Source organism: Lissotriton helveticus, chromosome 5_1 (assembly GCF_964261635.1).
Source record: "Lissotriton helveticus chromosome 5_1, aLisHel1.1, whole genome shotgun sequence".
Classification (NCBI taxonomy): domain Eukaryota; kingdom Metazoa; phylum Chordata; class Amphibia; order Caudata; family Salamandridae; genus Lissotriton; species Lissotriton helveticus.
In genome coordinates, this window is record NC_136065.1 from 346,146,683 (window position 1) to 346,170,847 (window position 24,165).

Genomic DNA, 24,165 nt, shown 5'->3' on the forward strand with positions numbered 1-24,165 from the left:
AAGAGGAGAGATCGGGCAGTGCAACGGCACAAAGTGCTTGAGAGAGAGCTTCGTTCTGCACCTACCGCCGCAGTCCCCTGTACCCCTACCTTCGTCTCCCCTGTGCCCCTACCTTTGCACTCACTTGTGCTCTGACCACTGCACCCCCCTGTACCCTGGCCATGCACTCCCTACCTGCGTCCCTGCCTGGGCTCCGGGCTCCCCCATACAGGCCATTTAGTATTTTGCATTTGTGTCACGTGTCACCCCATGTGATGGTGTCACCCGGTGTGGCGGTCCACCCGCCCCCCCGCGTGATGTCACTGCTCCCCTGTGCCCCTACCTTCGCACTCCCTTGTGCCCTGACCTCCGCACCCCCCTGTACCCTTCCTCCGCACTCCCTACCTGCATCCCTGCCTGGGCTCCGGGCTCCCCCCGTGCAGGCTGGTCAGCGGGGCAGGGGTCCCATTATTTTGCATTTTGGTGTCACAGCGTCACCCCATGTGATGGTGTCACCCGGTGCGGTCCGCACCCCCCTAGTGACGCCACTGGATGGGGTCACCAAACCTGAAAACCTTTCTCACCACCATAAAATGTTTTAACCTCCATTTATTATGAATAGCATCGCCCTCCAAGGTCAGCATCTTGCACCCTCATTTGAGAGTGAACAAAGATGAGATGTGTGTCTTTGTTGTCCAGAAGAACTTCCGCAAGTTGGTCCTGCAAATATAATGTAAAGATACTGTTAAAAGAAAGAGCTGTAAACGCCAATGAGAAGTTGAAGTAAAAGCCAACGATAAGTTGCAGTCAAGGCATTAAATGAATGAAAAACCACACCTGAAAACCACGTGACTACCTTATTTAGATTTATTTAGAAATGTAACAAAGGTACAAAACTGTGGAGGTAACTTTTCTTCTAAGCATAAAATGGTCTATTTTATAAAGCTACTAGAACCTGCTATGATTTACTTAAGACGTGAGAAGATTGCATTGTTCAGACAGCGAAGCTCGTGATCGCGGACTCTTGCACGTGCAGGTTGGATCCTTCTCGTCACATGATGGGCACTTTCAATGCCTCACGGTGCTGCTTTTACTTTTCGTCCCATCTGGTAAAATCCTCAGCAGCTTGAACGCAGGGGGCAGCGTCTGACCCAGAAAAGGCGGCGTCGTTACCTCTTGAACCATGATGACGTAGTCACCTGAAAGAAAGAATAGCAAATAGGAGTAAATGTGCCCTGGAGTGTAATTTTGGGGGTGTAACGCCCCCTCCAGCCACATATAAATATATACACATTACACAGATATATGTATTTCTAATAATATGTTCTTGTGATGATTAGACATGCACATATATACACATTTTAACAGTGTATATATTTAATGATGCATTTTAAAATGAATTCTCCTGAAAATTTTGAAAGTTTACATTAAAATGAATTATTCAAATAATTGTTGTATTAAAGTAATATGACTTATTTTACTTTCAATTATTTGAATGCATTACATTTAATTCACATCTATATTTTTGAATTATCTTCAAAATCAATTTGTAAACAAATGGCTTTTTACTAATAAATTAGTTAATATTAAGTTATGCTAAACATTTTTCGGTGAAGGAACCGCCTAACCATAGGTCGGCGGTTCCGAACACCAAATTATTATAGGTCGGAAACTCCCATTTCTCAGTGGGAGCTTGTGCGGAGGGAGGAAACCATTGAGAAATGGGAGTTTGTGAACATCCTTGCACCGTGTGCCATACAGTGCAGGGATTTTCAGGGGGACACAGATGTGGAGGGCCAGTGGGGAAGGAACCCTGCTAGGGGCCCCCAGTGTCGCTTTCCGACAGCCTTTCCATTTCGGAAAGGCCGACATGGAAAGCCTGTCGGAAACCGACATCATAATCCCGGTGAGAGAGAGTGATAATGTGGGTAAACCAGGACTGGAAGAGACCAAATGTAGGGCCTCCGAAAATATACATTTTTTTGCAAATAAGCAAAAGAAATTTGGGAACAAAAAATATAAAGAATTCTGACTCAGCAGCCCTCTAAATAAAGTGCACTCCTTTATTGGGAAACTGTGCACATGTGATGAGTCTAAACGGGGTCACTCACAGTTCGAGACAAGCAATGGAAGCAGTGGGATGCACCACCGCCCCATCTTGTGGGGGCAGAAGCAAAATGTGACTAGAACATGAACAGTGAACCAGTGGATGAAGAAAGTTGACTGAAAGTGCTCACACACACAGACACACAGCATGAGGCTAGCGAGACAGTTAAAGCTGCTGCTAGGCTATACCTAAAAATTGATCTTTGTCCGTAGCAGTTAGTTGTGCACCCAATCTTGCAATTATAGGAGCTAGTATATAATACATTGTACACAGTCGTGCTACTAAAAACAAACAGCAGAGGCACATCTTCCTGGAGAGATAGTGCATGGTTTGTAACCAGCTTTACTCAATGGTTGCTTCAAGTAGAAGAGCGCTTATTCAGCTTGACGCTTGAAGGTTACCCAAGTACTCACCCAAAGACACAGACCTCCCCTCACAAGCCTTCTAGTGCCAACATCCATTTCCTTTAGACCTGACAGTTACATATAGGAATGTATGCAAGTTTGAAGGGTGGTATATTAATAAAAATGTACTGTCATTAATAAATAAACCAAGGACCACAGCTAAAATAATGACAACAAAGAGTATTGGAAATGATTCTAATCAGTCTTGTTAACTAAAAATGAACTGAATGTTTATTTACATATATTAAGAGAAATATGATAACAATATAGTAATAGTACAAATGAGTATATACATTACGTTTAGACCGCACAGTGACTAGCGGCGGACACCGTGGTAAGGGCTTTTAAAGAGACTAAAATGAGGAGTCTGCACACGACAACCCCCCTCCCGCTGCCCCTTCATACAATCCTGCTGGGGTTATGCTCTCTATTTATATCTCTAAAGGGGCCTTGGGCTCCCTGGTGATTATATATTTTTTGTTCAGCTGCATGAAATAAGTGGGTTTTGTGCGGGTTGGCGTTTCCAGGCTTGGCTCATAAAGAAGGCTTCACAGAGGTGACATCCCTAACAAAGGGGGCTGGCTGAGCTAATTAGCTATTGTTCTAATTGTCTGTTTTCAAGTAGTGCAGATCCAAAGTGCAGAGGCAAAGGCTGTCACTGGGGGCGGGGGAGAGTGCTGGGTAGAGTCAGTCATTTTGGATTTGGTCCAATCAGAGTCCTACGTTATATATTAAGGATTTATGGAGCACGCTCCATAAGCTCAATTGTCACTCGGCACCAAAGCTAACACATCTTAAACGTTTTAAAGTGCCTTGATTCAAGATGGAAGAGTATTCGAGAGGAAAGTGGCATGGGCAGAAAACCCACGACCTCTCCGTAGGAATTATGACTGTGGGACAACCAAATAAGCCTGTCTGATTGGATGTTACAACGTTCAAACCAAGATATAACTAACTTTGATATCAGACAGTGGTGCATAGGCCTCTGAAAGCAATTACAGAGGGTGTTATGGATTGAACTCAGTCAAGTTATACTTCCAAAGAAGTCAATTTCTTACACTACTTTAGTCAAATTCTCCTTCTCTCTGAGTCAAATTCCGCTTTCTCCTCAGTCCAGTTGTACATCTGCCTCAACCAAGTTCTCAGTCAAGTTCTCCTTTTGCCTCAGCCACATTCTCCTTCAACATGAGTAAAGTTTCTCTTCTGCCTAAATCAATTTCTCCCACCTAAGTCAAGTTCGCCTTCTGCCTCAGTCAAGTTCTCCTTCAGCATGATTCAAGTTCTCTTTCAGGATGAGTCAAGTTAGTCTTCTGTCTACGTTTATTTCTCCCACCTTAGTCATGTTTGCCTTCTGGGGAATCATGTTCCCCGCCTGGTTAAGTCAAATTCTCCTTCCAGCCCAGTCAAGGTCTCCTTCCAACTCAGTCAAGTATTCCTTCTAACTCAGACAAGTTCTCCTTCAGCCTCAGTCAAGTTCTCTCTCTGCCTGATACAAGATTTCCTTTCACCTCAGCCAAGTTTTCCTGCACGACTCACATTTTCCTTCCAACTCAGTCAAGGTCTGCTTCTGCATGATACCAGCTCTCCTTTGGCCTTAGTCATGTTCTTCTTCTTCCTGTGACAAGTTCTCCTTCTCCCTGAATCAAATCCTCCTTCTGCATGAGTCAAATTTTCCTTTTCCCTCATTTTACCAGAATCAAATCCTTCTTCTAGACGAGCAAAGACCTCCTTCCAACTTAATTCCTGCTTCCACCTGAGATTTGCGTATTCAGGCTATATGGCATAAAAAGTTTTGTATCATAGCCAGTCAGTTATTATTTCGGTTGTAGACTATAAAAGATACATGTATGCAATCAACATCATTACAAATATTTACAACACTTAAAAATGGCACACAGACCAAATGGCATGCAATATATAAAAATATTAAAAACATTAAAAAGTATTTAACATTAAAAAGCACAGGTTTGCAGTTCATGTTTTGTTTCTGAGAGATAGAGATAGATAAAAAAATGTATTATAAAAATTATCTTCTCCTTCGCCACATATCGTCAATGAAGCGCGAGACTGCGAATACAACAGGGCTAGAGGTGTTACACTTGAGTATTCTGAGGGCCTCTTTGAAATATCTAAACCCCATATTTCTACAAAGTTGGACAAGCCAACGTTGTCGTAAAGAAGATAACATGGGACTCAGTCTCTTCCTTAGCCCCGCAGGCCGGACATTCTACTGTCTTACTGGGTGTCCATTTGTGGGTGAAGGCCCTGAGCGGAAGTGTGCCATATCTAAACTGCAGATATAGTTTTCTTGCTACAGTAGGTAGGATCTCATCGAGAAATGGCTCAACTTTATATTCATCTTTCCTATCAAAAAACTGAACAGTAAGTGAAGCCAAAGAAGAATTGTTAAGAGTAGCCATAATTCTATTCGTGCGATACAGATTGAGCAAATCAGCAAGGGACAGCTGGGCACAAACTAGAGCAGGATTAGTCCAAAAACCTGATATACCCAGTCTCACACTTTTCTTTTTTATAAAGGCGAACCAGGGCAATTTCTCAGACCCTGGGAGGCCGAAGAGTTCTTCAGTTTCGGATCTAAAATGCGCCAGTTCAGGGGTTACCCAGAGTCTACGCCAATAGGTTAAAGGCCGTAGAGAAATGTATTCTTCTATTGGTCTAATACCCATATCCATTCTCATGGGGGTGAGGGGAGTGCTAGTTCGAAGAGCCAGCAGTGATCTTAAAAATAAATTTTCAGTCTTACGGATACCTTCTACCGGACGGTGGCCCATAGTTCCGCCCCATATAAAATTGCTCCCCGAGCTTGAGCTTTATATATTTCTATAATGGGAGCAACTGGCTTGAAGGTGGATCCCCTATGGAGTTTTAAAATGCCACCTGTAGTCTGTGCGAGTCTTACCAAGTTGTGGAGCCAGGTGCATTCTATCAGTAAGAGTAATAACCAAGTATTCAAGTACAGTAACCCTATCCAAAGCTATGCCATTCAGAGAGGGATTGGGACATCTGGTCTTTGGTGGATTGCAGACCATAAACTTGGTCTTTTGTGTATTTATCTCGAATCCCCTTTTATGACAAAAATTGGCAAAGCTATCAAGGGCATGTTGAATACCCATCGGTGATTTTGACAATAGAAGAGTATCGTCAGCAAACATTAATGCCACCACCTGTTCGTTTTTCAGTTTTGGGGCACTGATGTCTTTAACCCCCTTCAGGTGGGCAATCAGTGTATCATAGCAAAATAGCAGAGAAAACTGAATTAATTTTATTTCTGCAGTGGTTACATATCAAGAGATTGATCAGATATAGTTTTCACTCATTTTAAATTTGTGAAAGATTGGGGCAACTTCAGTTTGCTCCTATTCTTAATACAGAGCACAACTGGTGCAGAGTAAGCTTGCAAAATACTTTTGTTGCTGCTTTACAATCTCTTTTCTTTACATTTGCCCCCGTTATGTAAAACAGACTAGAGCAAAATCTATACACTCCGTATCCTCGCACACAAGCTGCATAAACTGTGCATGAAACCATCTGCCCCAATTGTGGCCCAGTGCATAGTTTACGTAACCTAGCGCCAAGTTTCAGCAAGTTCTTTGTCAACTGTTTTAACAGAGGACTTATCTGCCAACAATCTTTGCATTATGAAAGTTTCTTCCGCCAAACATGAATAACCTGTTCTCCAACCTCAGTTCCTTCTCATGTCCTGAAGTCACCTCAAACCTGAGCCTGTAACCACAACTAGGCAAGATTCACAAAACATTAATCGGGAGCTAGTTTTGATTTATCAATGGCTTGTCGTGCCAGAAACACCTCTTTTGTACTCAAATAATTTTTGCTTTTTCATCAGAATGTTTGATTTAAGCAACTTCGAGTATGAATCTGACAAAACTGTTATTGCACATGTAAAAAGTATGAATGCCACCATATAGTATATAGCATAAGTTGAATGGGATAAGTATACCCAGTTTTTGCAGGTAAGACGTCCCGAAGAATGGGGAGCGACGGGGAGATCACTGGTGCTTCATTTGTAACAAAATAAGTGCCAGGCCACTCTCAGGAGGCCACTGCAGTTTGCCCCAACAATTGACCCTGCCAGCTTTGCCATCGACTGTACCCACACAACTGACCATCACACTTCTGCAGGAGTCACTACTCAGAGTATTCCACACCACTAAAGCTATAAGAATGGCTTGGGTGTTAGGTATTAGTCTTTTTTAATGTACACTGAATTAATAATCAACTGTGGTGCTCATATCTAAATTAGACAGACAGCGCCACCGTGTGGCAGACTGCCATAAGCGCCGGTGTTGACAATGAAATGCCAGTGCCGAGCACAGGAAACCACTGGCTCAAATTAAGCACTGGAGATCACACAATTTGTATGGAAGTGGGGAAGCAAGGTCGTGCTTAATTCGAAAAAATATATATACATGCAGGAGCCAGAAGATGTACTTGGGAGCACTGCCTAGGTCTTCATTCCACTAAATGCCTCTTTCTTCCTCACCTTACAATTCCTGTCCTTTTATATTACTCTCCTTGGTTATTTTCATTCCCTCGTTCAGCCCCTGTCATTGTTTTATTATAATTTCCTTCCTTCTTATTTCTCTCTCTCTTCCTCTGGGTCAGAGTCTGATGATGAAAAATAAGTCCCAGCTCCAAGCAATTAGCTCTGGTGCTCACAACCTTCACCATGGGCAAAATTAGGCCCTGAAGGTGGGATCAGAACCTGAGTAGTCCAGTTACTCACACTGTAACGGATACATTCCTAAAGAACGTTGGAATTTGCTCATGCAGGTTTACCTATAGATTCCAAGCAAATCTAGTTCTCTCTTGCAATTCACAAAGAATTTCAAAAGCACTCATACACCATAACATTTAGGGATTTAGAAATGTTATAGAAGCACATTTCCTAAAGGAGAAATATAACGTGTAAGTGCATTTACACTTAAAAAAAAAGCTTTCTTCCCCCCCCCCCCCTTTCAGGATTTTTTTTTCTCCAAAACTCCCTCTTTTAACCCACAACCAGTTTTGGGAGTGCTACCTCCTATTTTCCACAATCACTTTACTCCCTACCTGAATTGGAGTAAATCTGAAGGTGGCAATCTAGCAGCATTTGTGAATACGCAAAAGCTTAAATGTTTGTGGGTGTCAGTCGTGGCCCGTGCAGGTAATCGCGATGGAGCGGAGGGGGGATGGGGGGGGGGGGAAGAGTCGGCAAACGATGGAATAGGATTAATTTATTGAATTTTCCCTATTCCGTCATCTTTAGACTCCCCCTCACTTACATGCACCGGCCGCCACTGGGTGTTTGTCTGCTTTTGCAGGTGTCACCACCATGGAAAACCCACACCCTTCCACCTTCCCGAAGGGTGCACACACATCTCTGTATACCATTCTGCTGCTATTTTATCTGTGAGTATATCCATCTAAGAGGGCAAATCCACATTTTGTGAATGACAATGTTGGGGTTGCACTAGCCAATGCTCCTACTTGTGCATCAAAACATCATGTAGGTGCGCAAACAGTTTAGTGAATCGAGCCTTTGCCTGATAGGCTCCAACCAGTGGAAAACATGTCTGTGGTAGGGTTTTAGGTGGAGTGATCAGGTGTCCCAGATTTGTCGGGACAGTACTGGTTTTCCACCAACTGTCCCGGCAGATTTAGGGAAATTTAGCTCATGCCCTTGTTTTTAGAGACGGTCGACTGAAAACAGTGAGGTACATTTTTATGTTTTCCAAAGCAGGGATAGTTAGCAGCTGTTATAAGAAAGCAATTTAATTAACAGGCATGATACTGGCTTTCAAAATTGCAGCTTGTTTATGTTCTTAGCGCCTTCTGTAATTCGCTTTTGATGAGCGCCGTCATTCTATATGCTCCGTTGATGTAAAATTGTAGTCCTTCTTTTATTTTTGCTAAATATTCCGTTTTTTTTGGTTTTAAAAATCTGGTCACCCTATTTTTGGGAGAGGGCTGTGTTCCGACCAAAAGTCACGTTCAAAGCGACGCTTCCTTTATATTGTATTTCTGATCTTTGCTTAGAATCCCGCATGCATACATCGGTTTTATACAATGAAAATGATTCAGAGGTGAACAATTGATGCTTTCTGGTGTGCACATGATCACGGGGGTTAATTCTTGATATTTCATGTTAAACATCTTTACTTAAACGCCCAAGCTGTCTCGTAATCAGCTGCATACACTAGATGGCACATGCCCACATGATGGATTGATGGCACACCCAAACATTAGAATAGAGTGCCACCTTGGGAAAGGACCAGAAGCGTCTTCACTCGGTGCATCCAGTCACTGTGCATGCACAGTACACTCCGTATGCAGGCATGCACCATCATCTCCCTACTTTTATGTGATCAGTGTGAACAGAACCTGTTTTACTTGTGCTTAGCGGTTCGTTTCTCTTTTTTCGTGCAAACTCAGGTGAAACCTCTCCAATTTTCTGGTTTTCCTAACCTGCAATGGACTGGCTGTGAACCATGCAGGCTTTGCCAGTATGTGCTACTCTAAAAGCACATATACATGGGTGGCTTCGTTACACAACACTCTTAAGTCTCATGTGCCCCAACTTGACATCTCTGTAAAATCGAACTGTCTATGCAAAGCAGATCTGGTCTTATCCCCCACAGCACAATAGCCATGAGCCAACACTGGAGGAACTCAGCTGCAAGTATCAGGGCTTGTGGTATGGCCACAATGGAGGAGTGTGGCTCAATGGTTAGAGCGGCAGACCCTGATGCAGAGTTCTGGCCAGGGACCAGGGTTCGATTCCCGCCTCGGCGGGGACTCGGCCTCAATTTCCTCGGACCTGTTAATTCTCGCCTTGGTGCCTATTCTAATCACGGGCTCCACGCTGCAACTCTGGGCAATAGCTTGCTTAGCCTCCACACCGGCCCCAACAGCGCTAAGGATGCCTGGCTTCACCCTGGGGGTGCCCAGGAGTGGACACTTCACAGGGAAAGCCAGGAGGGGTTCCACAGCGGTATGAGTATCAGCGCCAGGAAGCCGAATACGCGACACCGCAAGATGACCGTCTGGTGACAGTGCGCTCTATAAGTACCATGACATTTACATTTACATCTACATTACAATAGTTTCTTAGCCCATGGTGGTCTCATTGCATTAAACACAATGGGCCTCTTCTGCATTGAGGCTACTGTCTTAGACAATGTACATGTTCACGTAAATGTATGAAAGGGTGTCAGCCCCAGGCCAGAAGACCATCTATCTGCAGGTCTGTGGGAGGTTGACTAACGTTTCAAGACAAAGATCTTTAAACTGAGAAGCAGCTGTACCACCAGGAAGAGCCTGGCACTCCATATGGGCATGAAGAATCGCACACTGTTGAAACACAGGTTTTAGTTTTTCTCCCTTTTCGAGTGCAGTGTTCTCCAGGCACCAATGGGGACAGCCCAACCCCTTCGATGGGTGTCAACCTTTGAAGGCCATGGTAGGCAGAAGTAATACTCTGCTTCAGTCTCCTCCACACTATCTTTGGAAGCACTTAGCTCTTGTTTAAAATTGTCCAGAGCTGAGAATAGTGACTTTACCCACACATAAAACAAGGATCTGGTCCTGTTGACTGTGAAGTTAGTGCCGCCAACCTCACTTTGGGTTGCTAAATAGTAAAACAAAAGCAGACACAATGACCCTCTACTACAGCTATCTATACACATTCAAGAAGAAAGATGTGAATATTAGCCTAGTGGTAGGGTGTCTCTTATTGAAACAGATCCAGTACAAGCTCTGAATAGGGTTACACCTCTGATACTCATTCCAAGTACATTCTCGAGCATGAGGAATGGTGCATAGCAGTGTGCCTTTTAGCTCACAGCTATACCTCACTCTGAGGAGGCCACACTTCTCCCATGTGCACCGCCAGTAATGCACTCCCTCAGGTACTATCTATTCTAGAAAAACTCTGTCTATGGAAGACATATCTAATCTAATTCCTAGTGACACTGTGGGAGCAGGAGGTAGTATGGTCAATATTTGTTTTACATGCCTCCTTCCCTATGGAAAATTCTTGTCAATCTCAAGTGCAACATTAAGAGCCGAGTTGCAAATGTTTTGGCAATTAACCTCCCATCCCAGTCACCATAGTACCAGTGGTTTATGATGGTTCAGTTATACCCCATGGAACTCTTGTAAAACCAATGACCAGAGGAGCAAACGAGAATCATAGAGAGGAGCCGATAGGATAATTTAGATTTTCTTTTATTTGAACATATCTTATGAACAGCAGATTGGACGCGTGCTGGCCCCAGAGTGCAGTACAACGTGAGTAAGGTCAAATAGAGTAAACAAGGAACCACGATTTGGTTGTGCAAAGTACAATTTTGTAAATAAAAAATAGGCAGATTTTACAGAATAATTTGGTGAAATATTCTACAAAACTAATTGATGGCAAATCTATCTTCGGAGAGCAAGTTTAAATATAAAGCCAGACAATATAGTAGATTTTACATTGATTTCATACATTAAACAGTGGATTTATAAAGAAAATGGTATTCGGCGAGATACGCAAAGAGCATTTCAAGGATATATATAAAGTATAAATGCAGTAAATGTATACAGAATTGATTCAAATTATAAATGGATGTGTGGAAGAAAATAGTGAAAATATATGGATAGACATCTTTTTAAATATTTTACAAGATTTGAATACATACGAGTAGAATATTGATAAAGGATAAATTAGAAGGGGGGAATATATGTATCCTTGAAAGAGCATTTCAAGGCTATGCACATAATGTATAATTTGAATAAATTATACAAATAGATTAGATTTATAAAAGAATGCGTGGAATAGCACAGAGAAACAATTAAGCATTGGCACGTTTCCAATTTATTGAAACTGTTGAGAATTCTGAAGAAATCTTTCACCTAACAATACACTGACACTAAAACACCAAATTCAAAAGAGCCACCAGCACTACAAACCGACATGCATCAAGGGCCTCGACAGCAAAACTCAGTAAATCCTCTCTCTGCATAGTGTCTTAGGAGATCTGAAGAAATTTGGAACAAACCACACAGCAAGTTTATCCTTTGTTGGATCCTTGACAAAAAAACAAATACAGGGCTCTCCTAAAGAGATTTCTCTTAGTTTCCGGCAGCCTTCCAACTCAGTTGGTAATATTAACTAATGTTTTGCTAAAAGAAGATATTGTCTTCTCCAATTTTGATAGATCTAAATATTTGAAGATGCACAGGATTTTTTCCCAGTGAGAAGGTTTAGCCTTGCTACAGGCCAATGCTAAAACCATATTTTCAGCTATCTCCTCAATCTGTTCCGCAAATGTGATGATTCCAGCTACATATTCCATGATGGGTATAAATATAAACTCAATCCAGGCAGAGCAGCAGCACAGCAAAAGATTTTCAGAGACTTCACTGATAAGACCATCTATTCAATGAACACAGGACACTCGATATGCCATATGAGGCCTAACCCCCAGAGCTTTTTCAATCTGCTAAGCCCCTAAAAATAACACAAATAACAGCTTGTCGGTTTCGGAGTGTTTTGGGCTATTTCACATTCCCACCTAACAATGGCCTTCATACCTAGCATTACAGGGATCAGGCTTAAGTTATACAAAAAAAACTTTTCCAGACCCATTACAACAGACCTCCAACTCTCTAATATAGCTAAACCCACAATTGTCTGCTCTTCTAGTCAATTATATCCTCAAATATCCCAAAAACAAAACCGGTTAGGTGCTGAGGCCACGCTAAGCAGAAGCCATCAAAAGCTCCATGCTGAGACAAATAAGCCAAGAGCCTTTCCTCCCCTGAAGAGAATATCTACATCCAACAAACAATCCTCTACTTTCTCTTACAAGAATAGAGATCTGACATGGGGTGCCTCACCAGACCTACCAGCCGCCACTCCAAATGCTATTTAATTGCCTCATAGAGGGAAGGGGGGGAATTCAGCTGTTGGTCAGAGAAGTTCCTCTATGTATTTACCAGAGCCCACAGGTTATCTCTAGGGTGACTGTGCCAAGATTTGTATTACACCTGATTTGACTCATGAGCGCTGCTTTTTTTGACTTTTCTTCACCTTCATACAGAACATCCTATGTCTGTTTTACTAGCTATATATACATAGACAGGTGAAGTGTTTCTCCTTAGCAGTGCTCAACTTGGGTGCATTTGTCCTGAAGGATCCTTCGTTGGATCATTTAAGTCCCTCCCCTAACATTCTTGCCTATTCTAACGGCTGCTACAGAGCTCACTTGCTTGCCCACTGCAAGTGAAAATCTACAAGATTGGCCTTTTCTCATACCTGGGGGATGATGTCATTACCTTCCCTAAGTACATGGTTCCTTTCTGGCAAAATTGCTGCCCTTGTTCTGATCACCTTCGCCAAGCACACATGAGCTTCAGGTCCTACATATCTGCGTTCTGGCCACCTTCCAACTCTATCTTAAATGTCCTTACTTCGCTTCACATAAAAGAAGAAATGTCTCTCCACCTATTTTCCGTATCCACGTACTTCCTTGAGTGAAAAACCTCTGAATAACACTGAGTTTGGACATGCTGCTCATTTGACCTAAGCATGGCTCACACTAGCGATTCTTCAGACCATCTTTCTATCTCCGATGGTGCTGTTGTATATGGCGGCAATCTCCAAGAACTAAGACGTGGTCTACTCAAAGCTCCACGTGCTCCAATCACAGATGGATGATGGAATGAAACACTATAGTAATAATAAATCTTTCTTTATTCGGTTTTTAGCAGTGCAAAACCATAAAAGTTATCGCAACATACAAAATACATGAGTGTTTATATAAAAACAGTTATTACACACATTAAAAAATATGACCAGGTTCCGTGCAAAATTAAGTAAAAAATAAGACAATAGTAACCTTCTGAGTTTCTTCTTCTCTTTTTCAAAGGTTATTCCTATGTCTCAAAATGCACTTTAAAAAATTAAGTACGTGGTAACAAGTACGTTCAGACTCCAACATCTGTAGTGCTAACATGGCTGGGCGACACTGTCTATAGCCCCAATATTTCAATAAAGGGATTAGCCAGATTTTTCTATGGGTGTAAAAAAATTTGCAAAACAAAATTGTATGAATGGTTGACTGTTGAGACAAATCATCACATGGACAGGGGGCCAAATTTAAGTCCCAAATATTTTTTTCTGGAAAAGTCACTAGTCTATAAAAAAGATTCAGTCTGAACCTTGTTAGGAGCATCTTATCGTATGTTGTGAATTCTAGAGTCAGATAAAGCTGGATTTTCGGGCTATGCTGTATCATATTCGCATGGGTCACAGATTTTTTGGTTGACAGCAGAGTCAGTCTCAAGGACTCTAGATGGCTCAGCGCAATTTGTTTCAGGTCCTTCTTAGATATTTCATTTAATTTTTCTGGGGTGAAATAATACTTTTGCAGTCCCAGGTCCGAAAAGAAGTGTCTAATATAGGAGAGCCATGCTATTTTATGTACATGATCCAATTCCATGGAGTCCTTTAAGATGTTTTTGGTCAGCAGGTTTTTGTCTGACAACCAGACGCGCCTCCAAAGTAAAAGTGGCTGGATTTTTATTAAGTCTTCAACATATGGGATTCCCAACTCCATATGAGAGGCATAGATAGAAGAGCCTTTTGGCGTGGACAAGAGGAATCTCATGAAAATATTTTCCTCTTTTTGCAATGAACCAGTGGCTGTGTGTCCCCAAATCCCTGCCCCGTAGAGAGCGATGGCCTGGCATTTTGCAGCATAAATCTTTAACAATTCTACTGATGGTCTATTTCCAAGTCTTTTTGAAAAGTTCATCAGTGCTAGAATTGCTCTTTTAAACAAATGTCTCCTGGCCTCAACAGCAGCCTTCCAATTTAGGCTTTCATCAATCATGATGCCCAAGTAAGGGTACTGTGAGGTCTTTTCAATTTTTTGGTCTTTTAAATAAATAGTCTTTGTGGCTACACTATAGTACCCTGAGCGGCAGAGGGTGGATTTTCAGAATTGTTACATGTCCTATCTGTTTCAAAGTTAACTCCTACTCTTTCTTTCAGCATTATTCAGGTGAGGTTTCCTCCAGCAGTTACGCACATACTAAAAATCTAGATGGCATGGATCTAAACAGTGGTAATATTTCCAACTTGATACAGATTAGGCCTTTTTGGTCCAACATAGGAGTTAACAATCTTAGCAGGATAAAACAATTGGATCTCTAATTTTACACGTACATGCCTTGTGCACTGTAGTATCTGTCATGCAAACATATGCCTTCCATGCTCTTCCACTCTCCTTAAGGAAGCTGATTGAGCTAACCCATTTTAAAAAGGGTCTGAAGTCTCATCTCTTTCCTAGAGATGTCTGATCCTCCCTTGCTTGTGTTGTGATTTTGGAGTCAAAGCGCCAGGATACCCTTTGGGTGACAGCACACGCTATATAAGTTTGTTATACAATACAATACAATACAACATAGGTGCTGACACATCTCTCAACGCACAATTGAATAGTCAAAACGAGAACCCACAACTAATACCGAACCGCAAACCAACGTAAATATATCAAGCACCTTTTTTTACTTCATCCCCTAAAGATGTTTGTTTGATGGTACGTATAACCAATCTTGCATTTTGGAGATTGACACAAACTTCCTCTCACCAGGTCTTGAGCAAGTAAGGTGGGAGTTTATTGGCATCGATGTTACAGGGAGGGAGTCTGCCAGCCTACTGACCAAAAGCTCCCAGAAAACAATAAATATTAGAATAAACATTCCATTGAACTAGAACGTTAACCGCACTTTCTGTACAGTACTGAACAAGATGTAACCTATCTTCCTCCCCTAAGTAACAGCCAAGCATTCAAGTACTAAAAACACACAATCCTCTTAAAGAAAGTTATAATTAACATTCAACAGAAAGATCGATGTAACCCACAGTCCTAGAAGAACGAAGGTACATAGCAGATGTCAATACATCTCATAATCATTAACCCCCTCAGGTGCATGTCTGAACCTCATCTGATGCAATTGTGGGGCCCTGGTTTCACTAGTTTTTCCACAAATATCATTCTTGTTGCAAACTGTGCTACATACTGGCAACTTCACCACATCAATAGGTCTAGCCTACACAGCCTGCACTGTGGTGCGAAATGGACAAGTTACAGCAATACCTCCCAGGGGTGGGACTGCGAACTGAAAGGGCAAAATGCCCATCCAGCTGGACTTGGCTATCAAGGCAGCAGTGCTTGATAAGCATGCGCAGCGACATTCATCTGGCTGCCTGACAGATGTCCAGGATGGAAACCCTGCGCACTATTACAATAGTGGCTGCCTTTGCCCCGATGGAGTGGGCACGCAGACTCTCAGACAGTTGTTTCTTCACCAGTGCGTAGCAGATTTTGATACAAAGCACAATCACCGGGAGATGGTGCACTATAGAACATCCTTGCTCTGCTAATCCTCAGCAACCCCAATAAACAGCTGATCATCCACCCTGTGGGGCTTGGTCAGATTAATGTAAAAGGAAAGAGCTTGTTTAGGATCTAGGTGATGGAGTCTCTCCTCTTCATTGGATGGGCAAGGTGTGGTATAGAAAGCAGACAGAGTGATTCTATGTCCAACATGGATGCGGGTGACCATGTTCAGGAGGAAAGAGGCACGTGGTGTGAGGATCAGCACATCTGGAAAAAAAGCGGTGTATAGAGGATTCGTGGACAGAGGTTGAAGCTCGTTGACTCTCCTGACTGTTTTAATGGCCACCAGAAAAGCAGTATTGATGGTAAGGAGCCATAAAAGACAAGAATGGAGCGGCTTGAAAGGAGTACACATTAAAAACATGAAAGGAGGTTTAGAGCCCATTGGGGCATGACAAATGGGGCAGGAGGAAAACGATGCAGTAAACCTTTTATGAAATGAGTTGCAACTGATGACTTAAAGAGGTAAGGTTTGATCCAGCAACCGCAGGAAAGCTGAGATGGCTGAAAAATAACCTGTGACAGTACCCAAGGCAAGGCTTTGCAGGCCAAGGTAGGAACAAATAACTGAACCTCTGACAGACATGCAGAAAGCAGATCCGCCTGACCTGTAGAACACCACGCCACAAACATCTCCCACTGGCAGGTATAGATGGACTTAGTGGAAGGAAGCCTGGCTCCCACAATAACATCACAGATCAGGAGAAGGGTCAAACACTCAACTGTCACCGCTCCATCTACAGGCATGAAGTTGAAGAGTGCACAGGTTTGGGTGCAGCACTCTGCCCTGTTGCAGCGACAGGAGGTTCTCCTGAAGGGGAGCCTGATCGGAGGAGCAATACTGAAGCTCAGGTGATGTTGGTACCACACTCTCTGAGCCCGATCTGAAGTCACTAGGATGACTTGGGTCCAGTTGGTCCAAATCTTCTTTAGAACTTAGTGCAGTAGTGGTACCGGCAGGGAGGCATACAGGAGTCCTGAACGCCACTTGAGCCGAAAAGCGTATCCGAGTGAGAGCAGCCTTAGAAACTCCAATGTCGCGAAGCTATGACCTTACGTGTTCTCGGTGGTGGCGAACAGATCAAAGTAAGGCCCACCCCACTCCAAAGAAAGAGTGTGTGCCTCCTCTAGATGCAAATGCCATTTGTAGTCTTTTTAATTATAACACAAAAACTCCTCGGGTCTGTGCTAGCATGAAGACAGTTTTAGAAATGAAGGTTTAGTGTCTCACAAAAAACCCCAAAAGGGGAACAATCACTTTTAGGACGAATGCCCTCACCCGCCATAGGTGGCATGCTTCATCATATGGGCTTCTCCTCCCAGCGGGAAAACCTAGTGCCACTGAGGACTACAACTCCCTCACTGTGAGGCAGGAGCTCTGGAATGTTTTTAGGATGATAATATACTATTAAGGATGCTAAAATCCCATATGCGAGTTACTGGTGTAGTGAGGACGCAGCGCAAAAAGATAGATAAGTGAATTGAAAAAGTGAGATTAAAACTACCTAGTGGGGGCAAAAACTATTTATTCACTTGCTCGCACTGGTAGGGATAAAAAGCAGTGCAGTAGGCAGTATAGATTCAAACTGCTAGATGTCAAGGACGGTCGACACATTTCAGCCTGAGCGATCTGGATACGTATCTAGGCTTTCTTCAGGACCAGAAGATAGGAAACAAAGCTGCTGCTAGTGCAAAGGGAAAAGAAAGGAAAATGATACAAAACCAGTAATCCTATGTTTTGTTGAGTATTATATTACTGGAGCTTTCCAAGACTTTGGATAAGTAGCCACACCTCAACCTGGAGCTGTTGCCATCGGTTTGACATTTGGAATGATAATGGGCTCATCATCAAACAACACAAGGGTGGCTGTGGCAGACACTGGAAAGAACAAAGTTGGGGTAGATGACATTATCATGGGTGCCTTCATCCCGGATCCAGGAATGGATCCTGATGGCTTGGATGGTGTCGGGCGACCCCACCAGTGAGAACCCAGTTGGGGTACCTCTCGGCTCCGTGGACCCCAAAGGGGTGCTAGAGAGAGAGTCGGATCCCAAAGGGTGGCATGCAAGGCATCATAGGATTCTTGTAACTGGAAAGGGTTTTCCCTGGCACCGGGAAACTCCTAATAGTGTGGAGCTGATCTTGACACCGGCTCCACATGTGGAGTGTGAGAGCGAGGCCTAGAAGTACAAGGTTGAATGGGTGTAGCCGAAGAACTTTTCAACTTCTTCTTCTTGAGCTTATACATACCCGACTTCAAATAGGAGGTTTTTGATCTAGACGAGGACCGTCCGCAGGGACGACTCCTGGACTGGCCTTGAGAGCATCCACAGGAACTGGAATGACATCAGGAACGACGCAGAGCCTTCTCCTACTGTGCCACCGCCAGGAGCTTCATCACCCACTCATCGATTGCCTTCAGGTGCATGGCCTTTTTTGCAGGGCAGGGTTTGGGGTCGTGCCCCAACCCCGGGCACCAGAGACAAACCAGGTGAGGATCCGACAGCTGATGGTGACAGTCCCCACAAGGTTTGAAATCAGAAGGATTTGCAGGGGACATGTCCCTAGCACAATGGGAGTAAGCTCAAAAATAGAATTTTGACAAAAAAAAGTTTGCCAAAACATGGCTGAGATACCCTCTAGACTCTGGACTGTTCCCATGGGGAGCAGGGTCAAGATGGATTTGTATCTGGCTAGGACAAAACTGGGGTGGCAGGATGAGCAAAAAAATGATTGATTTAACCCAGATCTGTGACTGGGGTGAATGTTTGACAGTGTTGAGCATTACGTCCATCATCTTTTTGTGGTGTAATATCCACCGAAATAGTCTTGTTCAGATCTTAGAGGTCTACACATAACCATAAATCCCCATTGGCCTTCTTGGCTAAGACTATAGAGGCCAATCCTTCTGATGCCATGATCTCCTTAATGTTCTCTTCATTGGTCAATCTCTGTAGTTCTTTCCAAATTTGTTCTCTCATCATTAAAGGTGTACAGCGTGGTTAATGGAGACCTTCTCTCAGCACTATTTTATGAGTGAAACCCTTGAGTAAACCCAGCTCACCCTTGAAAACATCAGGAAATGTTTCTTGCCAAACATCACATTGTAACTCGTTTACCTTTGATTCTGCTCTTAATACTTGATCCGGGTGACTGGGATCTAAATGTATGAATACGTCTCTTTGCTGAGGCTACCACAACAAAAAGGGACCATTTTTGGAAATGTATATATTTTCCATTATTCTGATGCCCTGAAACACCAGTGATCCTTCAAAATATCCTAACAAATCTATTGGCTTGTTATCATAAATCACCAATTTAATTTCGGGAGGCCTCAACCCCCAGTTTGGAAATTTGTCAAAATGCTCTTCCTCAATTAAAGTATAATGAGCACCAGTATCCGCCATAAGTGGCACACCTACACCATTGATTAAGACAGAACTAAAAGTATGGTGCTAGTCTGTAGGAGTTCCCACCTCACTAATCTGCAATAAAAAGTATTCTATTATATTTTTAATCTGTACTAAGGGCTTTAACTGAACAACTTGACCATGCTGAATACTTCATATTCTTTGCCTTCCATACCCCAATGGCAGGGCAAATAGAACCAGTGGCAAAAATCCCTTTCAAACCACACTTATACCATGTCAGGTACCTAGCATTTATACATCAGAAAATGACTCTTTCTCATCCATTAGGTTTGGCAGTCTGATGTCTTTTAGTTATGCCCACATAGAAACAGTGCTATTTTTCATCATGAACATGTTTCTAAGTTGCCTTCACTTCCAAACAATAACCTTTTACACATGTTTGCACTTGTGATATTGTTGGACTACTTTCTCTGAAACTGCTTCATCTACAGATTTTGCTTTGCTTAACACTATCACAACTCATTGAACACCATGTACATGGCCTTGACACACATTGTGCAAATGTTGTTCCATTTTCTTCCACTGGGTGACATGGCTATCTATAGACCATAACAATGCTGGCTTGCACAGGAATCGCAAGGATACTTTTCATTATAAATAAACAAGCATTTCTGGGTTTAGTCATAGGAGTGCTTTCCTGACACTGGTGATGTCTCCACGTGCTGAAGTTTCAGCCTAGCAGCTTGCTGATATCTCTGCAAGGGTGTCCAGCTTGTGACCAAGACGGGACCTGCATTCTTTCCCTTCAGGTAACCTGGGTTGGATCATCCAGTACTGGGTTCTTAGCAGAACACGTGCACACATGCTCAAGTCATTTCGGCTAGGCAATCCAGAGTAGGAGTACATCCAATTTTCCATACTGTTTTATATGCTATCATACATACATTGTTTTAGCAGGATGGTGGAGCTTTTCATTCTATTCACTGTCTTGATGCTTCCAATAAGCTTCATCTGCTTCTATCTATTGATCATGCATCCCATATATTTTATACAACAATCACATTGGTTCAATAAACATTGAAAACATCCCTGTGTGTATTCCTCCGAGAGTAAGATAGCACGAATTACTGAGCAAATGGGTTCTAGATCTGCTACCACGATTCCTGCGGGATCAGGGTTGTTATATTCAGTGGTTGCCAGAACCATTTACTACCCGTTTAGGTTTAGAGGTACTTATGGTTGCACTGTGAGATAACTGGTCTATAGGACATATCCTGAGGGGGTGAATAAAATCAGTCTGGCACCATCCCAACGGTTATGCCATCCAAAAACATGCAGTTTCTACCGTAGGGTGGAAACTACATGGCAGGGGTTAGGTTTCTTTGAACAGTCTCCACTTTAAACTTTTAAAGGCGCAGTAGGAGCTGACAGCGTTCTTTGTATGCCAAGTTATGTGACTTAGCCAGTGGCGTAGCGAGAGGAGGGCGGGGGAGGTCCACCTTGGGCGGCATGAGTTTTGGGGGCGGTGGCCCCTCTCTCCTCTCTTACCTGCCATCTTGGGGGCAGCAATAGCAAACACCCTCCCTCTATAATCGTCTGCAGCGGGGCAGCAAACTGGGGGCAGCTGCGGGGCGGCAAACATGGGGGCCGCCTCGGGTGGCCAGAGGGCTAGCTACGCCAATGTACTTAGCAACTAAATAATCATGTGGGGACGTTAAGTCACGCGCCCAGGTGTCTTACCTGCATCTCGTGAGTACCAACAGATTGTATGAGCCCAACACAAAACACAAAGAAAATGAAATTCTCATTGTTGAGAATAACTGCCAAAAGCAAAGTCGAGCATTTCTACTCCTACTGGCCAGTTCCCCCATACAATGTCGCCACACACCAGCGGAATAACGTCACCACCACTGGCTCCCATAATCTCGGGTGCTCTCATCCCTGTAAGGATCCGGGTCTGCTGGTCACCAGTGAACAGAAATCCCACACACCCTGTCTGAGTAAGTAAGGTGAGAGTTTATTGGTATCAGTGTTACAGGGAGGGAGTCTGCAAGCCAACTGACCAGCAGCTCCCAGGAGAAAATACTCATTCCTTAGAAGAAGAACTTTAACCCAACGTTCTGTACTAGGGTAGAACACAACAGTACGGAACAAGATGTAACAAAGCTACCTGAGCATGACGTAAGAAGGCCAGCAAAATCCACGTCTAGGGGCACAGCCACAGAGTACAGAAGTTGTTTCCCTACCAACAAACAAAATCATTTATTTCTGCAATTAACCTTGAAATGTTGAATAGATGCGCTGAGATACACCGAACCAAAGAAGTGAAAAATGTTTTAAAAAACAGTCCATTTGGGTAAGAAGCACATCTTTTTTACATCATTGAAACTGACATGACACATTACTTCCACATGTCTGAAAAATAGAAAGTGCAATTTCGCCATCTCGGGGGAATTGTTCCTTTGCTTTCCACGGCGCGGTATTTACTCTAAATAACAAACAGTAGGCCCCTGGACTGGTTTAATGTCTTTCTTTCCACTAAGATGCTTCATAAGTCACTAGTGACTGCTGAAGATATTCTTTCCATGCTTTGTGGATAGCATCGGATTTGTCAATTTCATTGTTCAAGTCATGTGGTTTAAATACACAAACATTGCTGCACTTGGTTTCTCCCCCGCCCTGCTGTCTCTTCTCATGAAGCCTTCCCGTCTGATGTTGCTCTGTGCCCCAGGAACAGTCACTGATACGTTTGATGTGCTGCTGGAAAGCATAAATCGAGGTGCCTCGTCGCCAGATCACATCAAAATAATATTCCCGCCCACTTGACTCCTGTTGGGCTACCTCGCAGTATGGACAAACTCGTCCACATGTGCTCTTCTCTCTGGCTGGCTGGAGGCAGGTAAATTCAGATTTAACAAGTTAACTGAAATCTAACCTACTCACAGAAACGAGGGCACCAATTATAGGTTCCCAGGGCCTATCGACGTCCATGGCAGAGCTCTGCTAAAAGGATGGATGTCTGCTGACTGTCCAAACGTCTCAAGTGTCAATAGCAGAGGCCAATATTCCACATCATAAGTGTCTGTTAACACGATCAAAGACCTTACATATGAATAGCAGAACTCTGCATCTACCAGGGGTGTCAGCTACATAACGATAGGTCTCACATGTCAATCGCAAAGGTCTATAATCCACCACCAGTGCTGGTTCCACGTCTCAAGGCCTAAGGTATCCACAGCAGGGCTATGTAACCCACCCGAGTGTCAATTACAGGTTTTAAAGATAAGCATATTAATGCCTGAGCTTTGTAATCAGCCGGGGATGTCTTTTTATGAGACCTTAGACCTGACATATAAGAGTTCTGTAATCCACCGCAGCATTCTATTGCATGTCCCTAATGCCAACATGTCGTAGCACATGTCTGCAAGCCAGAAAGATACTTTGGATGGGCTACCTTGATGCTCCTCAGAGGTTCAAAATCAATGTAGTTTTCACACAAAAAAAACTGATCCTAACTCCCTTGTAAAGCACACTATTTTACACAGATGTTGCTGTGTGCAGGGTAGACTGTCTAAGCAACTGAGAAACTCGGATAAAATCAAAGGTCACTCCAACGTGGCACATCAGATATTACCAGGTATAAAAAACACCCAGCAATAATCCGAGGTTGCATGAATCAAGTCAGGTACTTGTCACTGAGAGGCGAGGCCACAGAACGAAGGGGCATAACAAGAGACAACGATATGCAAACGAACATACAGGCTTTTTTGCCTGTCCACAACTGTCAAGGATGAGTGATGTGAAGAATCTGCATCAGAAGCATTGACCAATAATACAAATAATATTGACCTATATACTGCTCAGCTGAATCTTCCTGGAATTTTATTTCAAGGGCAGAAAAATAACAACATAATATTGCTGTTAAATATTATGAATCCACTCTTCTACTAGATCAACCTTCACTGTAATTCTCCAGCATTACCTTGAAGTGAAAGTACTCTTTACATTTAATTATTCTCAAAAACAAAAAAAATCTTTTCTTTTCGATTTATGTTTACATTTCTAACAAATTACGCAATCAAAACCTCTGCCACTCTGTCTTATTTTCAGCTTTTTGAAAATATTTTCTTATTTCAACTGTCTGTCATTTTGTGGACTGCCTCTAATATTTTAGTAAAAACAGAGCGACATCAGAGTAGAAGGGGAACAGAGAAGAGCAAAGCAGGGAGTGCTGTCTTCAGAAAAGTGATGCCGACAATGTGCAAATTAAATGTTAGCATTTATTTTATTCAACGCTAACAGACAAATTACAATTGTTATTTTGAACCTCTGCTACTGAATCGGCTGTGTTAACTACACTTATTCTGATCACACTTGCTGCTTCCTGGGTTAAATGTAACGCACACAATGGAGGGCAGAAATAAGTAAGAACAATTCTTACCTACACGTTTAAACACAGACAAGGAAATACATTTCGATTTAAAGAAGCTGCAAAAGTTCAAAAATGAATAATCAATCAACACGCTTAAAAACGGAAGGTAGAGCTTCAAGCCGGCCGGGTCTTGCCGGTTCTAAGCACCGACAGTTCTAAAAAGCAGGTGCTGAGACTGGTCCCTAACGGGCTCTCCGTTTTTGCCCTCACCATCGAATGTATGACGTTACAACGCAGACATTTACAATGCATGTACTTACAACGCAGTTTTTACATCGCAACATCCAATAGAACGCATTCCATTACATCGCATGACACTACATCGCATATTAAAAAACTACCATTACAACGCATTCCATTACATCGCTTGCTGCCTTTACAATGCAGCCTTTACAACGC

The 24,165-nt window shown here is 42.9% G+C and overlaps 1 protein-coding gene across 1 annotated transcript in view; it reads right to left on the reverse strand.

Moving 5' to 3' along the window:
- Positions 1–828: 828 nt before the first annotated feature.
- The window catches only part of MORN1 (MORN repeat containing 1), a 1,183,152-nt gene continuing 1,159,815 nt past the window's right edge, over positions 829–24,165 (reverse strand). Inside the window, exon 14 of the mRNA XM_078640924.1 lies at positions 829–1,178. Coding sequence (XP_078497050.1) covers positions 1,048–1,178 — 131 coding nt within the window. The 3' untranslated portion in view covers positions 829–1,047. The remainder of the gene's footprint in view (positions 1,179–24,165) is intronic.